The sequence below is a fragment of the Patagioenas fasciata genome, chromosome 1, assembly GCF_037038585.1.
Source record: "Patagioenas fasciata isolate bPatFas1 chromosome 1, bPatFas1.hap1, whole genome shotgun sequence".
Lineage (NCBI taxonomy): Eukaryota > Metazoa > Chordata > Aves > Columbiformes > Columbidae > Patagioenas > Patagioenas fasciata.
Genome location: NC_092520.1, coordinates 178686376 through 178702418, shown reverse-complemented (window position 1 = coordinate 178702418; position 16043 = coordinate 178686376). Strand labels below are relative to the sequence as shown.

General features: G+C 43.7%; 1 protein-coding gene across 1 annotated transcript in view; it reads left to right on the top strand.

Annotated features, from left to right (window-relative positions):
• The window catches only part of HMGA2 (high mobility group AT-hook 2), a 159689-nt gene that overhangs the window by 120429 nt on the left and 23217 nt on the right, over positions 1–16043 (top strand). The window contains exon 4 of the mRNA XM_065829178.2: positions 14435–14467. Coding sequence (XP_065685250.1) covers positions 14435–14467 — 33 coding nt within the window. The remainder of the gene's footprint in view (positions 1–14434; positions 14468–16043) is intronic.

The window sequence follows — 16043 nt, the reverse complement described above, 5'->3', positions numbered from 1 at the left end:
AAGTGAGATCAGGAGCAAACATGCCCATGTTTCTGTTAACTACATTTTACTTTGAAAATAGGGCAACTTGTGCTTGGTTACTGTCAGGCAAAAATCACAGTTTTGGTTCTGATTTTATAAAAAGGCAATGAGCTGTTAGGTTTGCTGGTCTACTCTCCATGCCGTGTCACTCATATCGCATTTGAGTGGAAGCTGTCTAATGTGATCTAATGTACACAATGCTGTTTCCTCAAGTGTGTTCAAGACCAGTACCTACCTAAAGCAAAAACCAATAACTGATTCTAAATTTCTTCTGAAGAGGCATTGCTGCGTATTCCTACATTATATATAACTTCATAGCTGAAAGATATATATATATATCTATGATACCTGTAGAACCTCCCAAGACTTGTTTTCTTCCAGTGCCTCAGTCCTGTGCTCTCCCACATGCAGTTACTCATGCTACCAACTTGATGAGTTTGAGTTGAGTTCGCTTCTGTGAGATTGTTCAAACAAATTTGAGACTTCTAGTTATGTGCATCTGGTCTTAGAGGCTTTTTTGTCAACTCCTTCAGTTGTCCTTGATCATAATTTATTGTTTAATTTCTCTGTAGCACATGCACGCATGTTCCTGCTGTGTGAGGAAATGCTTGTGAAAAATAAACCCATCTTGGCAGTAGTTCTATGAGACAGACTAGCTCTCCTTAAGTTCCTTTCTCTGCATCTGAAAGAATGGATATAGTAATAATTTCTAGTTCGAGATATTTAATGCACAGCCGAGTTATAATGTCCTGGCTGGGCTTTGATAAGTGTTACTGACTACCCCAAGCACAGGGTGCTAGCCTGTCCTCATTGCTAGGTACTATTCCTTCACCGTAGTAAAATACGTGTGAAGTGATGCTATGTATCCACACATCTGAAGTAGGCTGAAACTCATATGTATTCTGTTACTGCTGCTTACTTGGTGATGACTTTTAAAATGCCTTTTAAGCCAGTGATGTGCTCATTGTACTTAAATCATACAGAATGCAGTAGCTCGATAATACCACAATGGAAGGTTGGTTGTTTGGTTAGTAGCTATTCACAGGTCAAATATTTAGGGTGATTCACATTTTAGACAACAGAAGTCACAAGATGGTCATGGGCGGAGTATTACTGTTTTGAAAATAGTGGGGCTGTGCTCTGAGTTTCTGGTAAATGCATCTAACACAAGCAGTGTCCTGTTCTCTTTGTAGACCAGTGCTGCAAAGGGGATATATGTCCCCATGGCTCTCAGATTATATAGGCTAACTGAGAAACAAAATGAGTACCCCCAAGGACACCTAGCTGCTGTGCTGGGGTGCACTTTTCTTTCTGATTCGCTTAAGAAGAATGCCTCTGCGTGCTATTCAAGAAAACTGTTACTGAAGGTGGTGTTTCTCAGATGAGATGTAAAATCAAGGCCCTTGATAAGTTGTGATCACCAGACTTCCCATGGCACTTTCAAGAGTCAGGGTTTGACCCCAGTGTCATGGCCAAACTCCGGTTTGGATAATCACATCCTTCCTTCCCTGCCATGTGCACTGACTGTACTATTCCTCCGCTTGTGCCACAGCTTTATGTAACATTGTCTTGTGCTCTTAGAACAGTTGCCAGATCCCATCCCAGAAATGTCTGCCCTTCGGTGCGAAGTGAAACAGATCCCTTTATAAGGCTCCCATGTCACTTCCAGTGTGTAAATTACTTTGAGATTTGCAGAGATGAAAAGGATATTGGGAGATTATGTATTTCAATATTATGATTGGTTTTAGTTATCTGATATATGTTCTTAAGTTTTTCCTAAGGAAATCCATGTTGAGCTGAAGAGTGGTATCAATATGACCCATCATACAGCATCACAGCTCTCCCACAGGACACCTGGTAATGAGTTAGATTTCGGTTTCTGGAGGAACACTGAGGGTTAAGAAAAATGTACTTGGAAAAAAAAAAATAAACCACAAGTGATATGAATGAGGAGGTAGAAAAACATGTTCGTCTTGGTGGTGTCCAGGCACTTCCCAAGTATTTTGCTTGGAGATTGCCCTTGTCTACTATGTATCAGTAGGTCGGGTTCAGATTTGGATTAGTTCTGTGGTCTTCAGGAACTAGGTGTGTGTGTCTGTATTTGTGTTACTAGGGGACGCTAATCACTGAATGTATTATGCATTTTGCTCCTAAAGTCTGTGTGGTTCATTGGCATCCCAAGCTCCTCCACAAACGCAGCTCCTGCACAGTAAAGACTCCCTTAGGACATGGGCAGCCCTGTATCTGGAGTGTAACATGGCTGAGACAGGCAGGTGGAAAGCGCATTCCCAGGTATTACTGGCCAGTGCTATAAGTGAAGGTTCAAAATTTTAAATAGACCTACTAATGTTTTCTAGAGCAACACTGGTTAAACTAAAGCTCGCAGACTGGAGCATTTCTGCCAAAATTATAAACAGTGCGAAATTACCCTGCATCCTCTTTTCTGAAGGCCCTTATCCTGGATGGAGGACAACAGCCTTGTTTTCACTCCACTCTCTCTTCGAGGATGTGTGGATCCTGCTCTCCACCCATCTGATCTCATGTCTATTGGATGGTCCAAGCACAGACATCATCTTGTCATGGGATGAGCATGGATGTGAAAGAAGTGTCTTCATATATTAAGTCATGGCTGGAGTTGAGCATAGAGACCTTGAATTCCTCTGTAAGGAACTGTTCAACCAACCCCAGCCCAAAAGGTTGGGCCCCACCACACTAAGGAGTAAGGAGAGCGAGGGGACATCCTTAGCGCTGAGCAGGGAGCCATATAGAGCTCTCGTGATATTGGGGGGGGGGTCCCTCTGAAGTACAGAATGTTTATTAATAATATCCTGATGTGGAGATCTCACAGAAGTCCTGGCTTTCCTGTCAGTCAGGAAGCTTTCTGGAACTGTGATGATGCATCTGGAAAACTCACAAAATCATCCCTTTCAGGCTTCCAAACGAGTTTACGGCTAGCAAAACATTGTCTTTTTTACTGAGAGAAAGAAGGAAAGGAAAAAAAGCCCAGTATTTGCTTAGTAAAATGGAGCTAGACTGTATTGCTTTCATGAGGTCTGTGTTTGCTTAACTAAAAAAAAAAAATATATAAAAAAATCTATATTCAGTAATAAAGGACAATTATACAATGCCAAATGAGCAAAATAACCACAAATTGCCAAGGGCATGTGCCAGCAAGGGCAGACAGGAGTTAAAATGAAAAAAATATGATGGAAAAGGCCACACATTTATTAACGTAGATGAATCTAAATTAGCCCTGAAGGCAGACATTCCTGGGAGGTGATGAAAAGTGAAGAGGCTTGGGTAACTCCTTATCCCATCACTGTCCCCCACCCTTTTGAAGTGCGTGTATAACAAACAGTGCATGTCCCGGCTGTCCCGCTGCCAGCGCCGTCTAACCACAAAGCTGAAGCAGACCTGCTTCTGCACAGATTGCCGTGCTGAGAGATGGCTTGAGTTCTTCTTCAGGAAGAGCACGTGCTCCTGCGGATCCTGCTGTCATCAGCCTTCAATGACAGGTTGTTGCTCTGCTTGCGGGTAGGGGTGTAATCCTCGGCTCCCCAAGGCAGTACAGTCTCAGGGCCTTTCTATTTCTCTCTTCTTTATTATGATCTGGGAAGATGAAGCACCCCCATAAAGCCTACAAAATGCATCTGATCCTAAAATCTAAAAAACCCACCGGCACCTAAAAACAGTCTTTCTGACCAAACTTCCTGATTACTCTCTTTAAAAACACCACAAACCCCCCCAAAATATGTCAGTAGCACACTGAGTTTTAAGACCACAAAAGAAACCAAAAGTATGACAACAATACAGCCACCTTATGTGTGCATTGGTGGACAAAAAAAAATATTGATAAGGTACTTCTGTGTGTTTCCTCTCAGTTCCTTGCATATAACAGGCAGTGCAGAGACACTGTTCCCATTTGTGTGCAAGCAGGGAAGGTGGGGTGCGTTTGGTCCCGCTCTTCCCCACCATCTCTCCTTACAACTTTTGTCCCTTCATCTTTTTGGGTCTTTCCCACTGTGCAACCCAACCAAAACTTCCCAGCCCTGTCCCTACCAACCAAGATTTCCAGAAGCTCCTATGTGTACACATGCTGTCCCAAGCTATACTGTTGTTTCCTTGCCCTTTCTTCAAATGCTGTCCTTCCCTCACTGGTGGCCTCCTTGCTGGCCATGGGGTTTGCCTGGGAGAGCAATGGGTTGCAGCAGCCTCTGGTGTCCATAGGGCCCACCTCCAGATGGACCTTCACGTTCTTTGTCTTATTCCCCAAGATAAAGCCTTGCTTAAGGCTGGCCTGGGTAGTCACAGGCAAGGAATGTGGGGACATGCTCCACACGATTAGTAGCTCCCTTACCTGTTAATATCTAGAGGTTCAGGGTATCCTTGGCCACACTGCTGCCAATGCTAAAATGATCTTGCAGCTGCTGTTAAACAATCTGGTGCTGATGTAATACTGGTCTCACAAAGGCGGATTATGTTCAGCTGCAAATCAAGCTTCTGCCTACCCCAGGTACTTAATTCCCAGAAATGGTATGTATCTCTGTGCCAACTACAGCATTTGGAGGCCAGCTATCCTCCCCCGTCATCCAGCAAGCTGCTTTCACCTCTGCTGCCAGGACCACCTAGCCACAGATGCTACCAACTGGTGTATTTTTGGCACGTCCCAAACCATATAGGTTCCAAGCATAATAAAATGTCACTAGTTGGGAGATGGAAGCATTTACCTCTTAGGGTAGGCTCTGCAACTGGTTTGAACCAAGGTCAGAATTTAGCCAAGGACAGGATTTAGCTTTGTTTTTTTTTTTTTGATGTGAAAAGTCAGGTTTTGTCGCTTAAGCAACAGAAACAACAAAATATGGAAGAGTTACCAGGAACTGGCAGTAAATATTGAGCAGTCCTGTTCTCTGAAATGACCTGCATTTGGTAAAATGTTCACAAGCAGTCCCTCACAACCGTACCATTTAGAAGCAGGCAGCTTTCCAAGTGGTGGTGGACGGAGCTCTGAGAGCGAGGAAACCACTTTAAGCTGCAGCAGGGAGTGGGGCTGTAGTAGGGTGCTCCAGGCGCTGCATTCTTGGTGTGGTATTGGGTTTCAGTACGATTATGAAAAAAGCTGCAGGGGCTTTGCGTGCATACCTAACACGCATACCTTTGATGTTCACATTGTTAGAGCCAAGCAACAAATAGGATCTTCAGGTCAGATGTAGCTTCCAAAAGGCTATTAAATAACTGTAGCTAGACAGTCAGGTAATTGTCCTGTAAAAATTACAGTAAAATTCTTCTCTCCTAGACTGGGCTAAATTCAGAGTCTATCCAGGGACGTAGATAGAACAAATCCAAAATTACATCATAGTTATCAAGAGCAGAATCTCTTTCTCTCTCTCTTTCTTCCCTCTTCTTTCTCTCTCTTTCAGACAGAGGGAAGCATATGTACATGCACACTGTGTTTCTGCTGTTGTCGAGAGACTGACGATACGATATTGTAGACATTGACTTTGCAGTCTTTTAGTAAATGGGTTCTAGCTGGTTAAAAGAGGAAATCATTTTGCCACCTTCTTCTAAAATATGTTACTGTGTCATGTGAATTTCACAATGATGCATATGATGAGATTGCTAGTAGTGAGTGAATGGTAAAAGCACACCAGAAATGCAATGCAAATGCTTTTTTTCTGCTTTGCAAGGAGTGTGTACAAATCATGCCTTTGGACATGATGAATGTAGTTTTAATTTAAAAATACCACTATGAACTGAGTTCAGTATTTAACATATCATGTGCCAGAACGATCGCAAAATATATCAAGCCAGGAAGTGGATTAATTACAAAAACTTGCCACCAAGCCCCCAGTCTATTTCAAGTACGTGGAAAATGTATTTCTATTTTGAACACTGACTTCTTTATGAAATTGTGGCAGGATGTCAGCAGGCTCTGGTCGGACTCTGACAGACACTCTCAGCAGCATCAGTTTCCTGGGGGCAGTCATAATTATCAAATCTATTTGACAGACAGACAGCCATCAGACATCTGTATATCCCAGACGTACAAAAACACCCCCAGCCAGCCATGTGGCTACCAATGGATCTGCTCAGACAAAGAAGTTCAAGAGAAGTGCCTCAGGCCAGATCCTCAGCTGCAGAAAATCAGCCAGGCACAGTCGATCTGCCTTCCTTGCACTGTGTGTCTTTTCTTTGGAGGAAAACCCTGCCCAGCCGTCACAAGGCAATGGGAGGTCACAGAGGCGGTGGGCTGGATGGGAAAGGGAAGCTCCTGCAGGAGTTTAGGGTCAGGCCTGAGGATGACCACATAAGCTCCGTACAAGATGGTTTACATCTCGAAAGGAGCAGAAGTGGCTGCACAAAAGAGGTTGCCTAGATCCCTTGTATCTTCACCCCAGTGCGTACAGATGAGGGGACAGATAGCTATTCCTGAGTGGTGTCTGTGCTGGGTGAGCTGAACAGTACCTGAGCACAGCCTGGAGTACTGCCCTGCCTGCAGTCTGTGCTGTGCAGTTGGGGACCTCCTCTCCTTCACCAGCTTGTCCTCTGCCACCTAACATGGTGCCCAGGTGTGGCTGAGGAGATAGCATGGCCTAGGGGCTCTTCCCTCTAGGCAGTGTGGAGGAGATGGCTCCGTACAGCAGGAGGAAAGGTGATACGGATGCAAGCCAGGCTGAGGACATAGACTGGATTGTTTTTTCCTGTATGTGAAGGCTGCAGATTTTCTAGGTATATCATCACAAATGGTGATAATCGTGTCCTTGTGCGCCTGCCTTTACGTACTGCTTGCTTTGATGCTCTTCTCTGGTTGACACGTGCCTTGCTAAAACACAAAGTGCAAGTTTCTAGAGGTGACAGCATTTTTAACATGGACCTAAGTTAAGAAATATGTCACAGGCTGCCACCGGGAAGTGCCACTGGGACTCCCTGGCTTGAATTGCTACCTTCAGGGTGGTTTGAATGGCTGCCTTCCCAGGCTAGGGAAGTGCGTATTGTATTTTCACTAGTGTCCTCCTTCAGGGGCTCTTGTGAAGAAGTGCAGCTCTGGCTTGTGGTGGAGACATGGGGCAGGGGCCAGAGTTGTCACCTGTCACTGCTGGGACTGTGCTGTAGTCCCTGGGCTGCTGCATGGAGCAGTTTACCCCTTGTTTTCCATCACTGCCACTTTGTTCTTTTTTCCATCTCTGCCTCTAGGCTTGGACCTGTTGTTGGCAGAAGCTTCTGTAGGCCTGGAAAAGAATTTGGTTGTTTGTATCTAAGCCTACATTGTGGAAATTAGGCTGTGCATGTTTTCCAGTCTCTAAATGACACAAGGATGCTATTACTGAACGAGGTGAGGTCTTTGTGACCTTAAAATGTGGAGGAGGGAATGAACATAGGAGGCCAGGAAGTGAAATGTTACCTGACGGTAGTTAAATTTTGAGCAAAAAGACTGAAGTTCAGACTTCACAATAGCAGTTTTTGCAGCAGATTGTCTGTTTTGGGACTTTACTGCCATATTTACTCTCTCGTTTCATTGGAGGCCAAAGCAAAGGTTGTGGGGGATTCAGGAGCTCCTGTCAGTCCGATCAAGAGATGAGTCCGCTGATGCCAGTCATGCATCCCTGGTCAGTTCCATGCAGCCACCATCAGTGGTACCTCCAAGAACAGCTTCTGAAGCAGGAACTGCCCCTGTTTTCTTGATCCATACAGTGGGAGGTGCCTGAGCAAGAAGAGAGGGAAGACTCTAAAACAAAAGTTGGAACCGGATGGTAATGTGATATGGTGCTTTTCACCTCTAGGTCATCAATTAAAATCTAGTCTGTTTAGTAGTGACCAAAAATCATTTCCACATGGGCCAAGATAAATGGATGGTGAACACAGGGGTTGCTGTATCCAAACAGACAATATAGTCCGAAGATAAACAGTTGCGCAATAGTTATTTGTCTGGAGAAGTCTGCAAGGTATAAAGCTGAGCAGTTTCTGATAAGTTTATATCCTTGAATCATGAGGGCTTAGTTTCTTTGCAAATGACTTATTATTTATTTCTGTCTACTAAAATGTAGGGTTTTTTTCCTTATGCTATAACTAAGAATAACTGAAGCCTCCCATTTGGCTTTCTCAATAGTCTGTCTGTGTAGGGGGTTATAGATACACAGATACAGATGACGTTTGCCAGACAAAGGAGCCAGCTCATGTTTCCTTAGGTGGATATCAAGAAAGCCTCAGTGGTGAGCTGTATACTGGAATTATTCTGAAAGGCAGAAATTGCTTCTTAATATTTTTAGCAGAAAGATACACAGGGTGCTGAACTAAACCTGAGCAAATTGCATCAGGAAAGCTTATCAGATACATGATGGATGATAATGAAGTAATGGGAACACGACAGCAGCAGTGGCTCTGAAGAAGAGCAGTCAACAACAACAGATCCTCCTGCTGCCAAACTGTATTGATTTTAGCTGAATATGCCAATTTAAACATTGCTCATAGTATTGAACCACAGATACAAGGCCTATTAAATGGTTATTTCATAATGTCCATAACTATTTTATGGAAATGTCACCAATACTGTCTGAAAATAAAAATCAACAGCGTCTATCAAGAGCACTGAACTAAGAGCTACTGTGCTTTGAATTTTGATTATACCCTTGATAAACTCAATGGGGTATTGTTGTGCTTGAACTAACAGTGCAGCTAGCAGATGAAGAAAAATTATGTTTTTTCCTTTCCTGTTGTAACCATTAAATTTTTACTTACCAAGATCTGTAGTGGTGGGAAATGTACCACTGTGAGGAAGGCTGTGTCAAAGCAGCAGAAAAATAATGGGATTATAGGAGCATAAAAGAAAATAGAATTTTATTTTTAATGCATTTATTTTTTGGGTTTCATTCTCTCAAAACATAAAAGCATTGCAAATATTGCAACTTACAGATGTTTTTTTAGTGAAGGTAGCTTTCTATAAACAAAACATATGAAATGACAACCCTGCTGAAGCCACTTGTTTTACTTCCATTTGAGGTATACATACCTGACTGGATATATGTCCTGGTGCCTGAATTCTCAGGCTACTAAAAGAGTAATTTGAAGCAGTGTATTTTGAATTCACCAATTAAAATATGAAATCTTGTTGCTAGTCAAATAACTACTAAAAGTCACTTTAAATACTTGGAAAACTCTGGTGCTCTCTGCTCTCTTCTGTAAGTAGAATAGAAGTACTCCTTGCCGTCAGCTAAAGTTATTGGTGCAGCTCCTGAGATGTTGCAGGGTTTTCCAGCAGCAGTCGGGGGAGGTCAGTTTAATAAGCTAATAAATATTTTTTGAATGACCTGACTTTGTATTTGGTATTAAAAACTCAGAGGAGTGCCAAGTAGGATAGAAAATAAAGAATAAAAGTTCCGCAGATTTTGCCAAAATTCTCCAGATTACTATTAGCCTCATTTATGAGACTGCACAGAGGACTGTGAAATCTTCTTTGAACTCTAAGGGCCAGATGGTTTTGCTGTTAGATCCTAATGACCCACAGCAGTGTGCGTACACAGACACCACGGTTGCCAGTTGACTGCAAACATGCGATGGAGGCAGGAGAATTCATGACCTGTGCTTCCAAAACACAAGCCAGTCCTGCTTGTGTGGAGAGGGTGTCCCCCCTCGCTACTGACGGGGTAAAAAAGCATTTCTGCTGCCCCCTCGAAAGGAAGGTCGTTTCTAAAGCAAGCCATGAGCAAACCTGGACCAGAGGGGTGAACGGCAGGCACACAATCCCATGCAGTCTGGGGCAGATTCCAGCTGATGTGGTGAAGCTGAAAGGAGGTTTTGCCCAGAGGCGAGGGCTCTCGCTGGCTGCGTGGGCCCCCGGTCCCAGCGTCCTATCCCTCCATGCTGGACTCAAACCAATTAAAGCTGTAGGGCAGAACATTAGTTACCCTGCTGTCATATGGAACTGCTTGGAAGACATGATTTATTTTGGATTATATTGGTTTCAACTGGTATAACGTGAACTTGCTGATTTTTTGAGGATATGTAGACAAAAAAAACTAAATATGGTTTTACTCATCTTTTAATTTAGAACTACAAGTGTTTGGGTGACCTACAAAATTATTTTAATGATATCCGCACAACACTGAGCTGTCAGCACTATAAATGTCATCCTAACTGGGTGTTAGTTTCCATCATGGTCCTTTAGTCTCACCAGCAGAGCTACCTCCGTGCAAATGTCTTGTCTGTGTCAAGCTGTAGGAAGAAAATGGAGAGTCACTGTTGGCAAGAAGCATCCGTCAAACACCTTCATAATAGTGAATTTGAAGAAGACGATGTGCACAGAACATCTAGGAGCACTGTGGGTGTGCAGCTTGCCCCTGGAGCTTCAGGCACAGCAGTCAGGGGATGATTTCCATGCAAAACAGTGCTTTTCTCTCTGATCGTTAAAAATGTGTTCCAGCATTGTTCACACTAGTTGACATAGACTTACCCTTATCCTTCCTTATTTTTATAACTCTGTGAAAAGTCACAGGGTAAGAAGGAGCACGCCAGCAAATGAGAAGTGTGACAAATTGAATTTGATTCTACTTTTGACTGCTGGTACAAGATGAATATGATGAATATGGACTCATCCCATGAGGCTGCTCCTTTTTTTTTTTTCTGTCATAGAGAAGGCAAAACAATTGTTTGACCAGTGTCTGTATAGGCTGTAAGAGTGGATCTAATATATTGGTGAAGAGTAAAGTAACAGAAAATAAGATAAAATGAGGGATGTGGTGACAGAGGAGGAGTGGAAGAAGTGTCTTGTAGAAGAGAAACAGTTGGGCTTCAAACATCCAAAGCTTACAGCAAAGATAAAACCACCAGAAACTTTGTGTGCTTTCCTCTTCAGGTGGTTTATTTTTTTCTGTTCGAAGTTAGGAATCTTATCCTGACATTTTAAATTATTATCTTTTGCCTTAGCTCACACACTTAATAGCTTAAAGATGGCAAAATACGTTCTACTGTATTTTGGATTTGTTCTTGTATGATAGACATTTAAATGACATGGTCACAGGATTTGTCCAACACTGTCGCTTGTTCTTTCTGTCTCATGCAGATCTAAGAAAGCTACTTAAGGTTGCCTATGATGTAAAACTTGCATATGATGTAAAAAACCCTGGATTTTGCTTTCAAGTGTATGGAATTTCAGCTGACACACATTCAGTGTACAGTAGCAGTTTTTTAAACTTACGATGAAAATAAGTTGTGGAAGTCTTGTGCTGCACAAAGCTCCCCTTACGTGTGATCCCTGACAGAAGCACAAGAGCCTCTGGCAGAGCAGGTCTGCCATCTGACTGTGCACGCTCCTGGCGGGATACATAATAGTTCGGAGCTGTTGTCCTGCCTACAACTTTATTTTGTTCCAAAGCACCTCCTTAAAGTCTCTTGTCCTTCTTTCTTTTTATGCTTCCAGTCTTTTTCATAACCAAGACAGATTATCTCTTTTTCCAGCTAGTTGAACATGCAGTTGCAACAGTCTCTTGAATCAGAGGTGTCTCCTTTGAAGCCCTGAAAAGATCTCTTAACTCAGTGAGCACACAGCTTAGTGCGTCAAGGCATTTGTATCTATAGCGTGTCAAAAAGTTTCGAAAGGCATTGCATCCAGAATGGTTAAAGAAATGAAAGAGAGTGCTTGGGAGGTTTCTCATTAGTCCGTACACCTCAGTTCTTCTGTTACAGGGTGAGCTAAGTGAGCGGACACTGTGATCCTCGCAGGACTGGACCTTGCTGGATCTGTCCAGCCCGCATTTGTCCAAAGGCTCTGCCAGCCAGCCAGGCTGAAGCAGGAAAAGCAAAGCCCTGAAAACCAGGGCTTGCAGTGATTGAACCACCACGAGCTGGAGCCTTCAGCATGGCATGGCTCTGGCATGTCAGCAGTGTGTGCCATTAACACCGGCCAAAGGACTGAGCCTGGCTTTGGACCTTTATAGCTGTGCTTCTTCACTGAAGGGAGAAAGCGTAACACACATGGAGTTCCCTATCCCAAATCCAGTGGAAAGCTGGCTGGCAGTAAGCAAGCTCTGCCAGGGAGCTCTCGACATGAAGCACTACGATAGCAAAGGTCTTGAATGACTAAGATTCTTGAACGCCTTGGTCAGTATCAGAGACAGTTTCCAACTGGGCAAAGTACAATATTTTCCCTCTGCTTTTTATGAATGGCTGGATAGGATTGTGCTGGAGTCAGAGTCCCCTGTGAAATCCATTCATAAAAATAACAACAAAACAAACCGAACGCATACAAAAAACTTTCTAGGTCCAGTCTGGAGCCACTGGGTGCCAGAGGCTGGGAAAACATGCTGGCAGCTCGAGCCCAGCTATCACTGAAGGCATTCAAGGGGCTTTTTGGTGGTCTGAAAAGTATGAAGTGCTGTGTAGAAGGGCAGCTGGTAGAATTACTGTGACACATACTGGGCAGAAAGCCAGAGCTGGCCTTGTTTCAGACATTGTCTTTCCTCTCATTGAAGTGTCAGGACCTAATTCATGGAAAATTTGGTGAGTTGGCAGCTCTTTCAGAAGATTTCATTGAGCTACAGTGTGTGAGAGTCACATGAATGCAGAGTGCGCAGCCAAAAATATATGGGGATTTCTGAGCAGGAGAAAACAGTCAGCCTCTAAGAATGTCTGCGGATTTCATGTGGTTTGGGAATAAACATGTGTACAGGTGTAATCAGCAGGCAAAAAAAGAAAATAAAGTGGAAAAGCACTAGTGGCAGATCACCAAAGAGCTCAATGAGTTCTGTACTTATGAGGGATTCCTTTGAAACAAATCATTCCTTTGTCCAAGGGCAGCAAAAGCTTGCAGTCCACCTGGAGAAGGCATCAGTAAAATGTGTGCCTTGGTAACAGCTTCTCCATTGCAAGGGAATTTATTACAAAAGGGTCCACCCTGAAGTTAAAGACGGACCCAGTCATCACATCGGGTTTTTTTCTCCTATTTATTTGAGAGCAGGACTTGGAGCCTGAGGCACAAATACAAAAATATAACAGCAATAGGATTTGGCTGAATTAGAAAAAGACTGCAAATAAACAAAGCATCTCTTGTTAAAATGGGATGCTTGTGGTGGGCAGTCTGAATTGAATCAGTTACGTTTAATTTACATTTTCATTGATCCTTCCCACTGAAATATTGCTCTGAAAGGCCAGTTACACTAAAATGTTTATTCGGAAATATGCCAGTTATTTCCTACTACACTGTCATGAAAATGAGTTTTTTGACCATGCAGAGGGACAGCATGTTGGCTTCTGCCCAAGTGAGGCACTAAAATCACGGCTGGGATTAGGAACAGGCAGGAAGGAAGGGGAGGAAGAAAATCATTGGGTGCAATTCATATACTTTGAAAACAGAGAGTCCTGGGGGGTGGGCAAAGGCAGCAGCTTTGCCCCACTGAAGTGAGAAAAGCTCCTTTGTGTTCTGAGTGTCAGGATTTCATCCTTTATCTGTGGTCTGATTGTTCCGTGCTGCTCGTAGAACCCACAAGGGTCCTCACATAATCTGGACAGCGGTGATGTATTTTAAGTGCTCCTGTATTAGTTCCTTAATCGGTACTCCTCTTCCTCCCCAAGTTGGGAATGAAGGGTGCTGGCATGTCGGTGAGTCTCCTGACTCATGTGGGGACTATGTTTCTCATTCCCAGGCGGGAGAAGCCAGGCTTGCTGAGGAGCTTGCGGCTGTGCCACCACGTCCTGCGTGGGCAGATAGACACAACCTTCAGCTCTCCCTGCCCACACACACAACCTGCCCAGTGATGGGCATCACCAAAATCATGTCAACAGGCTCACAAGGGTCAGCACAGCATCACCTTCATGCAGCTGGAGATGTCAAACCAGAGCTTCCGAGAGCTGGAGCTGCTGCCCATCCCAGCCTCCTGGCTTTGGCAGGCATGACTTTGATTTAGTGGGAATCTCTGGCTCAGGGATGGGGTTATGTGTCCCTTACCTCTCTGCCCAAGCTGTGCTCCTGCTCATTGCCAGGAGGGATGGCCTCCCCACAGTAAGACACTCCACTCACAGCTGAAAAAGTGTGGTAACACAGTGAACAGCATCAGTGGAGACAATAAAATCTGGTTATAGAATTAGGCTTCTCACAGTCTGATAAGTAATGCAGCAAAGTAAATCTAGCAGTACCGTAGAAGAGCTGAAAGATGTAACATGCTAAATAAGATTTAACCTTGGTTTTAATTATACAAACTTAACATACTCCTCTGCAGCAGCAGTAATCTGAACTGCTTCAGATCAAGGTCATAAATAGGTGTAGCAGAGGCTGAGTGTGAGAGCAGGGTATGTTCATCACTCCATTTCTGAATTGTGGACTTTGCCTGTGTTTTGTTTCTGTTGCTGAAAACATTTTTCCCAGCATCTGAAATCACAGGTGACCTCAGTGAATTTGTTTCTCACTGTGCTTTGTTTTACTTTTCAGCCTCAACAAGTGGTTCAGAAGAAGCCTGCTCAGGTAAGAAAAGCTGATTTAAATTCTTTAGGCTATTTTAAGTGAAATCATTCTTTGATATTTAAACTGGTCTCCTTTACTGTGAAGGATGAAGGCAAATACATCAATTGTACAAGCTGGGGGACGGTTCATGTGGTGGCCCTTGGGAAGGAGAGGAGGAAGCAGTGGAGGGTGCTTGCTCAGAAATGTCCTCTTTCTGCTGCAGCCACCTTGCGATGATAATGCATGTACAGACACACACACAAGTGGTGCCTGATGAGTCCGGCATGTGAGAGGTATCTCAGTATGTCCTGAACATCGGTAATGGGGGACTGCTTATGCCAAGGAGGGGGCACAGGTATAAAATTTTTCTCCCCGAAGGTCTAAAAGAATCTCTAAATCCACAAAATAAAATAGCCTGAACTTGGTCACTAGATGGGATCCATCATAAAGACTAACAAACTTGAACTTTTTCTGTTGGATGTTATTATTCTTCTGTAACACCTTGGACAAAGTGCAAGCCACAAGGTGACATGAAACAGGTCAAACACTGCATTTACAATCACCTCCATTTTCTTTCCCCAGCCTGCCCTGTATTAAAAAACCTCAAAACCAAACTCTGTCATTTTGTTACATGTGCACAAGCAGAGAAAAAAGGCTGTGGGCATGAGATGGACTGGGCTGTGCTGCCATACCACCATGAATATGAATGACTGCTGAGTCAAGAGCATAAAGGGTCCATTGCTTTTCTGGAAAGACGTCTGCTTTCAGAAGGGAATAATACTTTGTTTTTCCACCTTATGGTTTTAATACATTATTGTACAGTGTACAATATTGTAATATCTACTGTAATCTGAATTAGGAGCTGTTACATAAGAAACAGAAAGCATCCTGGCTGTGAGTTAAAGGGGTGAAATGATGTAACTCTCCAAAGCATGTGCAAGAATCAGGTTTCTACACAAGAAGTCGATGTATTCACAGCAATGATGGATCTATGGCACTGGCAATAATTTTAATGTCTCCGAATGGCGGAGATAACATACAGGATGAATGTAGTAGTCTTTTCAAGTGAGGTAAGTTTTTCAAGGAGAGGTAATGTCTTTTGTTAGACCAGCTTATGCAAGGAACGCATCAGTCCCCAAGGACTCACCATCTGACTACACCACACATTTCAAAGCATACCAAGTTGTTCTAATAAAAGGTATTTCCTCTCCCTGGTCTCACTTACATCCTTCAACTCTTGTGGCCACAATCAGGCTATTCCTACTACAACATGGTAGTAAATCTGCCAGTGGACACAAAGCCAGCCATCTCTTCTGTGGCACCTGAGGGACAGGGAGGCATAAGCCCTGCTGTACAAAGGAGGCCAAATCCAGGAGGCAGAGGCTCGTGGGAGGCTGTTTGCATTTTGGTTTCCTCTGGTGCGTAGCAGAGCTCATATCCACTGTGGTCAGCAGAATAAAAGGGTCAGCTTTGCCTCAGCCTAGCCTGGCAGAAGCCATCACTGCCGATGGCATGTGTGGCGCTACTGGCTCTCTGATCTCCCTGGGTGCTTAATCCTGCAAATATTGTGTTTGAATGGTAACAGAGCGCAAGCCTC